Source organism: Sabethes cyaneus, chromosome 3, assembly GCF_943734655.1.
Source record: "Sabethes cyaneus chromosome 3, idSabCyanKW18_F2, whole genome shotgun sequence".
NCBI classification, from domain to species: Eukaryota; Metazoa; Arthropoda; class Insecta; order Diptera; family Culicidae; genus Sabethes; species Sabethes cyaneus.
The window spans coordinates 252698242-252714215 of record NC_071355.1 but is presented as its reverse complement, the minus strand read 5'-3'; the positions used below and the strand labels follow the sequence as shown (position 1 = coordinate 252714215).

At 43.0% G+C, this 15974-nt stretch overlaps 1 protein-coding gene across 1 annotated transcript in view; it reads left to right on the top strand.

Moving 5' to 3' along the window:
- LOC128741092 (transcription factor hamlet-like) overlaps positions 1-14985 on the top strand; it is a 74450-nt gene extending 59465 nt beyond the window's left edge. The window contains exons 7-9 of the mRNA XM_053836668.1: positions 4121-4277; positions 12828-13913; positions 13978-14985. Of these exons, the coding sequence (XP_053692643.1) occupies positions 4121-4277; positions 12828-13913; positions 13978-14985 (2251 nt within the window). The remainder of the gene's footprint in view (positions 1-4120; positions 4278-12827; positions 13914-13977) is intronic.
- Positions 14986-15974: the final 989 nt, after the last annotated feature.

Here is a 15974-nt window from a genome sequence, read left to right as displayed (position 1 = left end):
AATATTGATTGATGGGTGATGGGCGCGAAGGTTTTCGTCCAACGCGCGTTGAAGAGCTTCACGATAGAAGCTGCGCTCCGCTCCGGTGGAACGAAGAAGTGACCGCAGTTCACGCATATTTGGCTGACTGTGGACGCACGCTAGGATCACCAGGTCCAGATCGGGAGGGATAAAGTATAATACTACCCGAAACGGCAGCAACAACAGAGTCAGAGAGAAGATAGAAAAAGAAGAAGAAAAAAAACTTACAACAGGGAAGTGGGTTGGAAGTTCATTTAAATAATTGATTTGTCTGCTGCAAAGGTGAAGCTTCTTTGCACGATTCGGTAATGGCTTGATATGGTGGATTGTGTTTTAGTTGATTTCGGGCGGGAGGGCTGAGACGGGCTAAATGGAAGGATTAATTAGCAGGTGAAGGCTATTTTTTCGGGCAGTTGCTGACCCGTGATTTGACGGCTGGAAGCACATCGGATGTTGTTGAGTAAGAGGTCAAACTAACTTAGATGTTTGAAACTGACAGATTCAGATTACCGGATATTATTCATGTCGATTTGAGTCGAAATTTCGATATGAATTCAAATAAAAATATAAGATCTATACACAAATAGGTAGAGAATCAGCCGTTTAATTATTACGATAGGGCCAAAAATCTGACGTCTGTAATTGCCTTAATCTCTAGAATTCCAAAACTTTTCGAAGCAATTATCAATGAAAAATCATTCCTTCAAATGCTTTTAAAATTACAAAAAAATGGAACTGAATCAGGACTGTTGAAAAAACTTGAAACGTATTTAACTAATCGCCAACAAACAAATAAATTTATCGGAAAGAACTCGAATCCAATTTAAGACACTTCGGGTGTCCCTCAAGGTTCTCATTTGGAACTTTATCTTTTTATTTTGTACATAAACGATATTTTCTTCATTCTCAAAGAATTTAAAGTGCCAATATATGTTGACGACCTTTCTTTTGTAAAAAAGAAATGCAGAAGACATGAAAGAATTCAAGAATGTAAAAATGCAAATGAGAAGAGACTATATAACACAACACTTTGAACGGGTATTATATCAACAGACAACCTTAAGAGCGCAATGAAATTCGTTTTGCTTCAACAGCTGTTTTTTAAAATCTAAAACTTTCATTGTTTCACCGCTTTCTACTATTCGACTGCACTAATTAATCAAAAAAATTAGAAAAGCTGGGGCACTCCTCACGGATTCCCACAATCGTCGCGATCGTTCGTTGGTTACAACCAACGTAGGAGTGGGCCGCGCCGCGTTGATCGATCGCTACTGCCGTTTGTTCGTCAACCATCAACCAAGCAGCCGTCGCGAGCCCTAATCGAGCAACGCACGCATCACATCGCATCGCACCGCTTCGGTTGGGTGAAAATAACGAACGAAATGTCAACGGTAGGTGGATGCTGCGACGAGCCACTAAAATGCCACTGCAACGGGGTTTCTCTTTTCCTAAAACCCTGTCATTTTTTTCCTCCTTTGGAGTTTCGGATGAGACCACTTTCGGGCGCCGCCGCCGTCGCCGTCGCCGTCGTCGTAGCCCCGGATCGCATAGCACAGCAGCAGGAGCACCACGGCAGCACGGGAGGACCCACTTTGATTTAGATGTCAAAAATGATTGCTATATTGTTCACCCGCCGATGCGGTGGATCCCGAAGCTGACGGCGACGGGACTTTTGATTTATTTCTGCTGGGACTGCGTGTGGAGCGTTCGCGGTTGATGTCCACCAGGCAACCGACAGTCGGCGCGCTTATAGGGAAAGAAAGGGCATTTCGCTTCCTGGTTGCAAAGGTCGATCGGAGCTAGCTGTGTATTTTGGTATGGTTTCGATGATTGATATTAGTCGGCTTTTACATGTGCGATCAGCACTCACAAATTTGGAATGCGTTTCGCCAGTCTCCAAATGATAGCGTATGTCACTAAGCGAGAACAGTGACGATCGATAAAAGCCGTGTTATGCACACTGCCTGCTCTATGCGGCTCTGCTCTGCCACAGATCACTATTATTTGCGCTGAAACGAGAGCGAAAGGAGATCTATCCAATGAGATATGGTCGCGGGAGGCCTATTAGGTGTCAATCTGGTCACATTCCGGGTCGAGCTGTCTGCTCTTTTCAGGAGGAGAGAAAGCTGTGTTTTGTTTCTTGACTGAAGGACGCTCGGTGAAAGTGACCCTCCTTAAACTTCCGAGATTTCGAACCAGAATTCGGTGATTGATTACTGGCGGAATTTTTCTGACCAGACGAGCGAAGCCAGATTATGTAATCGCGACAGAGAAAAATATCGCCATAGAGTCAGCCATTGAAACACGGCCAAACTTGTCAGAAGATCTTATCATTCTCGCCTCGAATAAGTCCTTCGATGATGTCATTGGTCTTTGCTTTGGCACAAAGAAATGAAACATGCATTTCAAATTTATTGCTACACTCCATCCAGCATCATTATTCAAAAAAATTTACCCCCATCAACGCTAGAAGAACCCCCGCCTTCAGCGGAGGGATCATTGTGCGATTGTCCGCGCGCAAAAAAAGTTATGATCGCTCGAAAAAATACGATTCGCTGGGCGCTGTCATCCGTGTCGTCAGATTCCGGTGCCCGTCTAGGCGATCTTTGTCGCGATATTGTCGCGCCTACACGCCGATCTATGCGCGCGACCCGATTCACACAATGTACCTTGTGTTAGCTGAGTGTACTTTAACATCAGAACTTGGCCGTTGACGACGACAACGACAACGACGACGACGACGATGGTGAGACTGATCGCATTTAATGAAAATGTCACATAACTCATCGCACTTGCGCGCACGAGTATGTCGCCAATAGCTGGTCCGCGTCGTTGCTCTATCTACACGGATCGTGATCCTTCCTGCCCGCGCACGAGCAGCAAATGCTCGAAGACGAACAATTAGAGGCGTGAATAATTTAAAATATTAATAAATCTCCCCGCGAATAGTGCTGCGCCGTGGATTCTAATGCTGCGCGTGATCTCCGATATCTTTTGGCCGTCGTTGTCGCTGTCGTTGTCACCGCGATCGCCATCTTGGCTCGGGCATCCGGTCCGCGTTCCGGCGATGAAGAGCGTGAAGGGTTGACGCGCGTAATTAATTGCACTAATTGTTAGCCCCTCTGGAATCGCTTCAGTGTGGGCGTGGCGAATGGAAGTTGTGACCGACGCCTCTCGATCTTCTTGTGGTCGTGCGATGCGTGACCAAACAGCGGCGATAGAGGATTTGCTTAGCCATAAATTACGAGGGATTAGAACCTGACATCCAGGAGGTCAATTTGCTGTTCTAAACTAAAGCTTGAACTTTAATTACGGTGAGCCATTCAAAAACAAGCGGTAATTAGGGAAGCGAGTTTGCTTGACTCATCACTGTGCAACGTTGAGCCCAACGGTGAGTACCGTTATCCGTTGGGCAATCTTGCTTCGGACGGGTAATAATTGGCTTCTGATGATGAGAAATTTAACATCTGCGACAACTCACATGATAGTTGCTCGTCGTTTTGTTGTTTTGCTGCTACAAATCGCTACAACGAACGCTGCCCATCACAGTAATAATACATTGTTAGGTTCGACGCGTGGTTCGGTGGAATGAATTAATAACCAGCTTGGGCATTGTGCTGAAGAGCCATCCCGGGGTTTATTCACACTTCAAACGAAGCTTGGTAGCCGGTGACGTACGATTTTTGTTTGATTGGAACGTCAATTGTGATTTTGGTCGCAATAAAAAGCCGAAGGGAGGGCGTACCTGTTACGTAATTTACATACACACGATCCGAGCGCCGAGGCAGTAATGCGATGAAAATTATGTTTCGATTACTATTTTCCTCTTTTGTTGCGACACAACAGCAAGGTGGTATCCTCCCACAATTGACGTGTGAAGCGTCGATTATTACGGAAAAGGTCACCATCGCCGGTGAGGTCCGCGGGCGGCTCTCTGTCGGTATGTGCGAAGCACCCACACACGGTAGATTGCGGGAGGCGTTTTTCTATTGATTTCATGATTTATTGCTGTTACGGTGGATTTCGGATTGCTGGTTGCAATGTTTCTATTATTGTTCTTTTTTCTTTAATTTTCTTTCTTTCTGATATCTCCTTACAGGCTCGACGATCATCTTGTGATCTCGCACCATTACCTGAAGGACGCCTTTCGGTGTGAGCTTTGCCCGCGGGCGTATTGTCATCGACCGTCTCTGCTGCGGCACCGGGCCATAGTGCACGGTGAAATCAAACGCTATCCCTGTGAGAATTGTCCTAAGGTAAGTTCCGGAATCGGAGATTTAAAATTAATATTTATGTCCCATTCCTGCCCTTTATCACTGTCGCAAAATTTCTAAGCATTATCGCAATGCAATATCGGGTTTTAAAAATGTGGTTAAATCGCTTACTTACTTATTTATTCTGGTGCGATGTCCTTTAGGATTTCACCTGTATAACAATGTTCCGCCAACAAACTCGGTCGTCTCCAATTTCTCGAATGTCCCACACTTTCCAGGTCTTGCTCCACTGAGTCTAACCATCGAGCATCAACCATTAAATCAACAGCTAACGAATTCTGCAAATGTATGTTCATCACATACTGAGTCATATGAGAGTTAGGAAAGCCGCTCTGTTTTCCGTAGTTGCTTTTAAATAGTAGTAGGAAAGTACGACGGCAAGAACTAACTTTTAATATTATACATTATGTTTCTTGGTTCAAATACCATCATTCCAACATTTGTTCTTCCAGTTTTCAATCTTTTGGTAGTGTATCAAAGTTGAATAGCACTTTGAACTAATTTCTAAATCACAAATGGTTCCAGCACTCGTTCCGAGATGTTTCTAATTATATTAGCATTATATTAAGTAGGATAGCTCGGATTTATCTAAATATCTGCACTGTCGAATAATAAGTAAATTACTGTCGAAGTTTCTAAAAAAAAAAGACTACATGAGGGAGAGTAATATAGTGCTATCAGACAGTATATCATTAAAAATCTTCTTCCTAAGATTTCTATTCACCTGTACATCAATTAATGAGTAATGAATCCTGAAGGACATGCAAGTCGAATAGTACTTGAAAAATTAGTGAACTAATGACCAAATATGGTATAGTTATTTTCAGCATTAGCATGATGACATAGGAGCACAATTTAAAGAAACAGTTTGAGATTTTTAGGGCGAGGAAATGGTTAATCATGTATGAAGCTATACCGAGCTGAAAGTTGAGCAATTTTCACCTACAGAAATGACTAATTGGCTCGGTCTAACGAGGCTTTTCTATATATCAGATGAAATAAACTTGTGCATCATCTTGAATTAGTTAAGCAATGTGAATTGAGCTAACTTAGTAGTTGTTGATCTATCTGGGAAGAAGCCTTGTTGAACGGTAGAAATATAGGACGTAGATTCGCGTAACTAGGAGGCAGTTTATCGACAAGTTCCACGGCAGTAATTTCAATGTTCTGTTCTCAGAAATGTGACAAAATTGAATATGCAGGAAACACAATTTGCTCCAACGATGTTTCGAAAATTCTTTCGAATGTGGAACAGAGGGCAGTCATGCAATTTCGGCAATTTAATGTCTTTAGTTTAGCGATCGAAGCACTAGTACAATTATGTTACCGCACAGAGCGTTTTTTTCGAGTTCAAAAAAATCCAGAAGGAGTCCAAAAGTAGTCCAAAAAGAATCCAAAAGTCCAAGAGTTCAAAAGGAATCCACAAGTAATTCAAAAACAGCCCAAACGGAGTGCATGTAGTCCAAAAGAAGTCTAAAAAGAATCCAAATAGAATCCAAAAGGAGTCTAAAAATTCAAAGGGGTCTGAAAGAAGTTCAAAGAGATCCAAAAAGAAACTAAAGGGGGTCCAAAAGGAATCCAGAAGGAGTCCACAAAAGGCCAAAAGTAATCTAAAAGGAATCCAAAGAAGTCCAAATGAAGTTCATAAAAGCAAGCCAAAGGGAATCCAAAAAGAGTCCAAAAGGAATTCCAAAGCATTCCAAATGGATTCCAAAAGAAAACCAACTGAAGTTTAAAAGGTATTAAAAAGTCTAAAAGAATTCCAAAAGGAGTCCAAAAGCAATCCCAAAGGAGTCCAAAAGAAGTCAAATAGATGTTTAAAAGCAGTCGAAAAGGAGTCTAAAGGAATCCACAAGGTGTACTAAAGGAGTCCAAAAAGGATCCAAACAGAATCCAAAGGGAGTGCAAAAGCAATCTAAAAGGATTCCAAAAATACAAATCCAAAAATCGAAAAGGAACCGAAAGGAAGTTCAAAGAAGTCCAAAAGGAAACAAAAGGAAACCAAAAGGAAACCAAAAGGAAAACAAAAGGAAACCAAAAGGAAACCAAAAGGAACCCAAAAAGAGTCCAAAAGGAATTCAAAAGGAATCCAAAAGCAGTCGAAAAGGAATCTACAAGGACTCCAAAAAGAATGCAATAGAAGTCCAAAAGGAGTCCAACACAGTTCCACAAAGAGTTCAAAAAAACTCCAATAAGATTCCAGAATCCAAAAGGAGTCCAAAAGAAGTTTAAAAAAGCGATCCAAAGGGAGTCCAAAAAGAGTCTAAAAGGAATTCAAAAGCAGTCCAAATGGATTCCAAAAGGAGTCCAAAAGGGATCCAAAAAGAAGCCCAAAAGCAGTCCAAAGAAAATCTCAAAGGAGTTCGATAGGAGTGTTAAAGCAATCTAAAAGGAGTCCAAAAGGGTTCCAAAAAGGGTTCATAAAAATTCAAATCGCATCCAAAAGGAGTCCAAAAAGAGCTCAAAAATTAATCCAAAAAGAATTCAATGGGAGTCTAAATGGGTTCCATAAGGTGTACTAAAAGAATCTAAATAGAATCCAAAAGGAGTCCAAAATGTGTCCAACAGGAGCTAAAAGGAGTCTTAGAGGATCTCGAAAGGACTCCAAAAGGAGTTCAAAAGTAGTTCAAAAGGAGTTTAAAAGAATTCCTAAAGTTCACAATGAGTACATAAGGAATCCAAAAGGAGTCCAAAAATAATCCCAAAGGAGTTCAAAAGGTGTTCAAAAGGAGAGAGTTCAAAAGGATTCCTAAATGAGTTCAAATAGACTCCAAAAGGAGTCCAAAAGGTGTCCAAAAGCATTTCAAAAAGAGTCCAACTAGAGTCTTAGAGATATCCAAGAAGAGTGTAAAAGAATTTCACAAGAAGTCCAAAAAGAGTTCGAAGAGAACCCAGAAAGATTCCAATAGGAGTCTAAAAGGTATCCAAAAGGAGTCCAAAAGAGTTCCAAACAGAGCCCAAAAGGAGTCTAAAGGGTATTCAATAGGAGTTCGAAAAGAGTCCTGAAAGAGCCCAAAAGAATTCCAAACAGAGCCCAAAAGGAGTTCAAAGGGTATTCAATAGGAGTCCAAAAAGAGTCCTGAAAGGGCCCAAAAGTAGTCCAAAAGGAGTCCAAAAGAATTTCAAACGGAGTCCAAAATGAACCGATAAAGAAGCCTGAAAGGAGTTCAAAAATCCAAAAGGAGTTGAAAAGTAATCCAAAGATAAGAAAGAAGTCCAGAAAGAATCAAACAGGAGCACGAAAAAAGTCCAAAAGGATTTCAAAAAGAATTCGAAAAAGTATTCGAGAACGGTTCAAAAAGTATCCAAAGAGTCCAAAAAAAGTTCAAAATAGTCCACATGTCGACTCGAGTCGAATAAACCTCAGAAAAATCCACAAAGAGTGTTCATATGGGTTTTTATGCCATTTTGAGAATGCGTTTATTGTGCAACTCAAGATGGCTTTTCCCAGCCATATATTTCATATTTTTCATTAAGACCTTGAGTCGGGAGGGATTATTAAAAATAAACAAATAAACAAATAACCCACTAATCGAAGAAGGTTCAAAAAGAGTCCAAAAGGGGAAAAAAATCTAAAATGAGTTCAAAATGAGTCCAGAAGAATTACAAAAGGAGTTCAAAACGAGTCCAAAAGAAGTCTAAAACGATTCCAAGAAGTCCAAAACTAGTCCAGAAGGAGTCTACAGAATCTTAAAAGAGGTCCCATAAAATAATAGAGGTCCAAAACAGAAAAGAATCCCACTAAAAGAGTCCAAAAATAGTCCAAAAATGGTCCAAAAGAGGTCCAAACAGAATCGACTCTAAACAACTATGAACACACTGGAATAGTGCTTTGTGAACAGGTTACAAACATCGTTTCGAGTGCTTGAATCTTCACGATCAAGAAACACGTTAGCAGGAAGTTTATTTTCCCTTTGAAAATGCTTTATAAATTGACAAATTAACATGTGTTTCTACCGGGTTTCTATAGAGATTTAAAAGTTTGATCGAGAATTTCTTGCCAATCCTTTAAACATTTACGAATTTACATACACATTTGTAACGATGTTTCCGAGCGATAGGCCTCCTAAAAGGCGAGGCAACCATAGTAATGAAACACAAATTTCTGTCTGTGTGTTCCTTATAGAATCGAAAACTACTGAACCGATTGGCACGAAAATTTGCATGTTGGGGATTTGGGGCCGGGGAAGGTTCTTATGATGGTAAGAGACCCCTCCCCCACTAAGAGGGGGGCTGCCATACAAATGAAACACAAATTTCTGCATAACTAGAGAACTAATCGAGCAAATGGAATCAAATTTGACATGTGGGGGATTTGGGCATGAATTTATTTTATGATGGTTTGAGACCCCTCACCCCTGTGGTAGTGGGGGCGGACTCTCATACAAATGAAACAGAAATTTTTGCGTAACTTAAAAACTAATCGAATTAGACTCTTCTATAAAACATTAGTCAATAACCGGACCACTAGAAACTACCTATAGTAACACTAGACGATTTAGGGTGAGACGACCGCAGGCCACGAGTGTTTATGGATTTATGGATTTATGTACAGCACAGTTTCATTTTTGGCAATACGAAGCTTGTCGGGTCAGCTAGTACCCATAAAAATCAAACCTATAGTGAACGCAAACGGAATGAAACATTTTTTAGTATCATAATACAATCTCAAATACGAGAAAAGAGGACATTTTTTCAGTTAATTTCACTATTATTAATAGTATTAGAATTGAATGGAAATAGCTCTTTTTTTACAGTTTAGTGTTATTTTTCATTGTGTTTTTAAACTGACTTTACATAAGAAACCGAAAGAAAAGCTGCTTATTATTTCACCCTTACATTGTTTATATCCAGAAAATATGACAAGAATAGAAATAATTCTTAATTACTTCCCTGCGGCCATTCAGGTCGATTTCAAAACTATTACTGTTCGGCACAGATTTGAGCAAAGTCGATTTGCTTCGGAGGAAGCCATTAAAAGCAACTCAATGCGTCTAATTCCATAAAAGGTTAATAAATCAGTTTTTCTATAATTTATTTATAGTTTTAGATTAAGATAAGTAGTTTTATGTTATTTTGTCTAATGTTCCTTTCATGAACATCTTACAGTATCTATAGATTAAGGGAGATTACACTCTCTCTTAAGTCCATAGATACGTATTTCGTCTCCGATTTGTTTTTCCACGTAAAAATTTGAGTTATGACAGACTTCGCAATCGGTTTTTAGAGAGTACAGGACCATTTCGGGGCTAGTGCAACGATACTACTGACTCCCTAGTAGCACTGCTCTGCCGAGATTCGGCTTGTTAGGGCGGACGATGGCTTTTGTGATCAAAGTTAGTCATCAGGACTGTAATAAGAGTACAATAAAACTTATATTTCTACACGGGTGTTTAAGTTCTACATTTTACGAAAATTTAAGCATATTTTTCTAGGAGAAATACTATCTAGATCTCTTGTTTAAATATTTTTGCTGGATTATTTATGACTAATTAAATTCTAAATATTTACCGTTTAAATGTATTATGTTTATTTCATTTTTATGGCCAACTTTAAATCAATGATATAAATTTTGAGTAACATTTCCCTGGAATTATTGCAATATAAATATTCCAGTAACAGTTATTCAAGTATAATTCTATACAGCGTGCGATAGTCAGACATATTTGAGTTACGCACAATGTCCAAAACTAACAAAAAATCAGTCTATTGATGCAAATGACCGGTGGTGTTCACCCACGGATCATAGCGGTTTACCGTGCAATTACGACGTTTCCAGCGTCGGCTATCGGTCGTGTGATTATCCTTTCCCCGGTCGTATCGATTTCTGCGTCCACTCTACCAGCAACCACCGTAGTAGGTAATAGCAATTGCAACATATCGCGTCCCGCCTCGAAACCAATCGCAATCCATACGTTCACGTGCACGATTCATAGAATTATGTCTTTACAATTATCAGATCAACCAGCCAACCAGCGGATGGATTCGGCGCAAGCTCTAAGTATGTATGCCCAGACGGATCCCCCACCCCGCTTCCCGTGCAGCACATGATTCAGTTATTGATTGCTATCAAATTATACGGATTTGTCCCCGCCCTCCATCATTCTGATCCAAGCCCAGACCGAAACCGAAACCATTTCACAATTGCTATTTTTCAATTAAATTCAATTTGCTCTATTTGTTTATTGTACCACGGCAGTTTTTTTTTGTTCGCTGTCGTTCAGGTGATTTTCGCCTGCACTTTTTCCTTCGCGCGGTTTTGCTTTCATTCACCCCCACCCAGCCAGTTCAGCCAGTCAGCCAGCACTGCACCGGTTGGTCCGAGCGCGTGGCACTTCTTGGGCGTACGCGGCGGGGTCGAAACGTGTGTCGCGCCGGCCATGACTACTAATCAAGATTGACAGTTCGTGACGCGCTGCAGCCGCATATTAGAAGAAGCGAGCCCGTTCATTGTGACGGCGGTGGTGGCTGGTAGGCTTTTGTGGCGCGGCACAGACCAGACTGGCCAGCAGGATCGATATCGGTTTTATTGATCGCTGTTTTTTGGAGGTTTCGTGAAAACTTGAGCTTTACTATGTATGTAGGTGATAACGCGGCGAGTTGTCAGGCATGCAATGCGGAATTGCGATCGTTTGATCGCGATTAAGAACTGCATTGTGACGATCGATCGATGACTGTTCTGAGTAAACTCAACGAAGTCATATCCTGTTTTTGGGGCACGCTTAGTGAAGTTTACCGGCTGTGGGCTGGATTACGAAATCTCCGGCCGTCGGCCGTCTAACAATCCAATCAGAAGCTTTATCTTGACGGTTTCTCCTGCTGTTCCGTTGCTTTGAGACACAGACCCCGCCGGGTTGTCACTTTCGATTTCTTGGACAGATCAGACAGCCAATCGAGTTAGAGCGAGCGTTAGAGATATGGCAGATACGGTTAGATACTTCTGGAAAGCGTCATGCTTTGAGAGCGGAGATTGATATATCTTAATCACTTTTCTGTCCGGGTTACGCAAGCTCCGGTTAATTAGAACTACCTGCCGACGACGGCGACGACATGCCAGTTAGTGAGTGGCCAGCCTACCGAACCAGAGGCAGAGTTGATATTTGATAATGGACGCGGAAGCTGGTTGACTCTGTAATAAAACACTTCCAAAGACAATTGAATTGACCACGATTACGCTAACAGGGCAGCGAACGATCAGCGATCTGGGACCTAGAGGTTTGCCCTCCTTCCAGTTTTTTTTCGCTCTTGTATGCATTAATTTTGTTTCTCGGGCAGATTCAGATACATTGTCAGGTCGGCTATACACGATTTCCTTAGAAGGAGACCTCGAGGCGCTATCATTTCAATAGAATCGACTAAATTGACCGCACCAGAAGCAACCGGTCGATTACGAAGCTCTCGCCTGGCCGCTTGCTCTGGAAGCCAAACCGGTAGGCGATCGATAACGAAAACATGCGCTTAGGTCGTGGTGTCCACGGGAGAGTTTTTATAAATCATGATGAAATATACTACCGACCGACCGTCCAACGCTCTGCTCCTTTTACTCGTGCTGTTGTTGCTACCGTTGTTGCGGCTGCTGCTGTGACGGCAGGATGGATCAAAATCATAATTTTATTCAAAATCATGATTCACCCTGTAGTCACAGTGTACCATACAATCAGTAGGTGGTCAAAGCAAGGCTGCTCGTTTTTTCCCCACTCCAACAACGACCGGCTGCCGATTCCGTCTCGGCAATTGTTTTAGACAATAATATATTGCCACCATTGCCCTAGCTCCGTAATCATCTCTTTCGATACGCTTACAGCAATCATTAATTATAATTAATGAACAGGGCGCAGTCACAACTCTGTCCAAGTCTGGCGAAACTCTTTCTCTCTCTCTCACTCGAGATACGAAAGTGCAAAAATAATCTGTGCAAATATTGAGCTGATTATATAACATCGGGCCGCGCCATCTTCTGCCGTCGCGTCGCGAGGAATGTCAAAATTGGATCAATTCAATCACGTGCGCGCCCTCGCCAGGTTTCGGGGTCACGCGCCTCCGGAGCGATGCTGCACTCTCTTATCGGGAGGCTTCAATCACTGACTGGCAGGCAGAATCAATCGTGCTCGCGTCCTCCCCTGCTGCCTCATCTTGGTGTTTCCTTTCACGGTTGTCGTTTCTCTTCAATTATTCCCCGGCCGATTCGGGTTGAAATTGAGTTCTGTTTGTTTATTCATTGATCTTCAACTGCGGCTGGCACGAGCTGATCTCGTGTGGCACAATATGCTGAAAAGCGAAAAGCGTCTTTGGCAGCGTGCCCCCTAGCCATCGGATCGGTATTACTGTCATTTTTGTGAAACCTTTCGGTGCCATCTCGGTGCTTTTCGAAAATAATTACATTGCGCCTTTCAAACGGGGCGCTTATCTTTCGGGGCTGATCGGTATTTGCTTAGCTTTTGTGGGCCGTGACAGTGCAAGAGACCCCCGCTAGACTAGATGAAATATCAATTATAACGAACGCTTTTTTTTCTTCTTCTTCTTCTCCCGTAGGTCTTCACCGATCCTTCCAATCTCCAGCGGCATATTCGCACCCACCACGTGGGCGCTCGCAGTCACGCCTGTCCCGAGTGCGGCAAAACTTTTGCGACCAGCTCCGGACTCAAACAGCACACGCACATTCACTCCTCGGTCAAGCCGTTCCAGTGCGAGGTTTGCTTCAAGGCGTACACTCAATTTTCGAACCTCTGCCGACACAAGCGAATGCATGCGGACTGTCGCATGCAGATAAAGTGCAACAAGTGTGGCCAGAGCTTCAGTACCGTAACGTCCCTCTCTAAGCATAAGCGATTCTGTGATTCGACCTCCGTTGGTGGAGGACCTCTGCATTCGGCGGCTGCAGCCCAACAACAAAGCGCTGGTGTACCGAATCTACCGCACAGCATGGCCACCCCACCGAATCCGTTTCTGATGTTCTCCGGAAATCCCTTTTTCCCACCCGGTTTTCGTCCATATCCCGGCATGCCGGGCATATTTCCTCCCAACCCAGCTCAAGCAGCTCAATTTCCACTCCCGTTTTTCCCCAAACCAGTTCCTTCCGGAGCAGTTGAAATGGGTCGCAAAACACCTTCGCCACGTCGTCTAAACATGATGGAACAATACGGTCAGCAAACGATGAAGATCTCACCGCCAACGGCGGAAGAAGCCACCAATCATTTGAGACCATCTCCGGCTCGACCGATCCCAGTGAACTTTAACTCAATCCCGTCGATGACTTCGACGCCAATTGCAGCGGCAACTCCTGCTGCCGTTCCAACACTGCTAAATAACAACAGTCACATAAAAGCAAACTCAGTAGCGTTACATCGTGGCCGAGAGAACGGTGTTCCATCGGAAACGCACAGCTCGGAAGACGAGCTCCCGCCAGCCGGATCGATTCGAGTTAAGGACTTTTCCCTCTACTCGACGGTTTCATCATCCGAATCGCCGGTAGAAATCAAAAAGGAACGTCGATCATCACTGGGAAAACGGAAGCACTCGATCGATGTTGTGAAAGAGGAAGACGATGAAGATGACGACGAAGCGCAGGAAGAGGATGAAGAATCAAAAGTAAATGAGCCTGAAGTCCCCCCATTAAAGGTTTGTCATTTTTTACCTTAAAAAACTAAGTAATTTTTCTAAATTCCAATTTTTTTTCTCGCAGATGATGAAGGTGGAAAGCACCTCGGAACAACCGCTCGATCTGAGTGTCACCAAGAAAAAGAACGGCGCCCGCAGTCCCACTCCGATCGAGGTAACGTCCCCAACCCCGACCCCGACGCCCACCCCGAGCGTGGAGCTCCCTCCGATCAGCTCACCGAAAGCAGCCAGCCGGTCGCCTCAAATTACCGTCCCGAGTCCGTCACCGTCACTCTCACCCCGTCCGTCACCGTCGTCCTCATCGCCCGGAACTACGAGCCAACCCATCTCCTACCCGCGACCGATCTATCCGATGCTGCTGGAGGCCATGTACCGGCCGGGCATTCCGAACTTCCAGCGACCGCCGTTCAATTTTTTAGGCTCCCTAGCTCCCAACTTTGACCTGCTGAAACGAAATGCTCCCTTTCCGCCGAAACCGTTCCACGAGGCCATAATGGCCGCTGGCGGCCTAACCGGCGGCGGCAAGGTCAAGGATCGCTATTCGTGCAAATTTTGCGGTAAAATCTTCCCGCGTTCCGCCAATCTGACGCGGCATCTGCGCACACATACCGGTGAGCAGCCCTACAAATGTCGGTACTGTGAACGGTCATTTAGTATCTCTAGTAATTTGCAGCGTCATGTGCGTAACATTCACAACAAAGAGCGTCCGTTCAAGTGTCACCTGTGCGAGCGCTGCTTCGGTCAGCAGACGAATCTCGATCGGCATCTGAAGAAACACGATGCCGACGCCGCTGGGCTCGGAATGGGCCTGGGAGATTCACCCTCGTCGAACGAGGCCGAACGGGAAGATGCGTGCTTTGACGAGATTCGCTCGTTCATGGGTAAAGTGACGTACTCGGGACTGACCGGGTCGCACCACCACAGTGCGCACCTTTACACTCCGATCGATGTGACTAGCGTCGAGCCGGAACTCACGGAGGACGGCTCCAGCGATGTGGAAAGTGATTTAATCAATATCGAATCCGATAAGGATCCGATTAACAACAACGATACCATAGAAGTTTCCACCTAAACGAAAAAAAAATCAAACACAACACGGACGGCGCCGCGTTGATCGGACCGAACGACGCTGCCCTGTTTCGCGATCGACTGCGATTATTATCTGTATATAGTTCGAGGACCTACGACGACGTTGTAAACCATTTTATCCTATGCTCACTATTAGCGAATTATCTCTGAAACCAGTTCACAACAACCATTGACCGCAAGCTCACTGAATAGTATTAAAGGAGTAACATCACTTAAAAACGATAATGTTTAAGCTCAACTCGATAGTAAGCAAACCAACTGTGTACAGAAAGCAAACACCCAACTTAATCGTAGATCAAATAATTTTGGTGATATTGATATTGTTTTTTTTAAATAATAAATTTTCATTAGTCAGTATGAAAGTTAAACTTTTGCAGACACACACTAAAAGAATTTAGTTGATACCAAAAAGTGAAAACATAACACACAACTAGCGTAGTTATCGGTAGGATAATTTTTATATGCGTTCTTTATCGGAATTTGATTTCACATTCTTGTAACTTATTACCTATGGTTATCTGAGAGGGAAAGAGCGAAAGAGAAGATTAATATAAATGAAACTTTTTTTATTTTATCTATTCGAGACACAAAAAAACACGAGATAAGCAAAAAAAAACTCACTGTAATCTACGACTAAACGCTATGCATATATCTAAAACAAATTGTTAGTTAGTTATAACCACAGCGACAGAACGTCTTTACTTTAAGTGCATTTTTTCAATCATACAGAAAATAAATCAATTTCATAAGTGAACTCTTGTTTTCCATCGGAAAAAGTGACTTAAAGAAAACTCTTGTGCTAAGGCCGCCTTCAAATGATTCGACTAGTTAGTAGGAAACTCTTTTTCACTGGCGTGCCTAATCCAAAACAGACCTTTCCAAAGTTAGTTTTGTACAGAAAATTACCAAGTAGATAATTGCAGGATACCGGATCTTTTTGATCTGTTCCAGTCTGGGCCCACCCGTGAAATG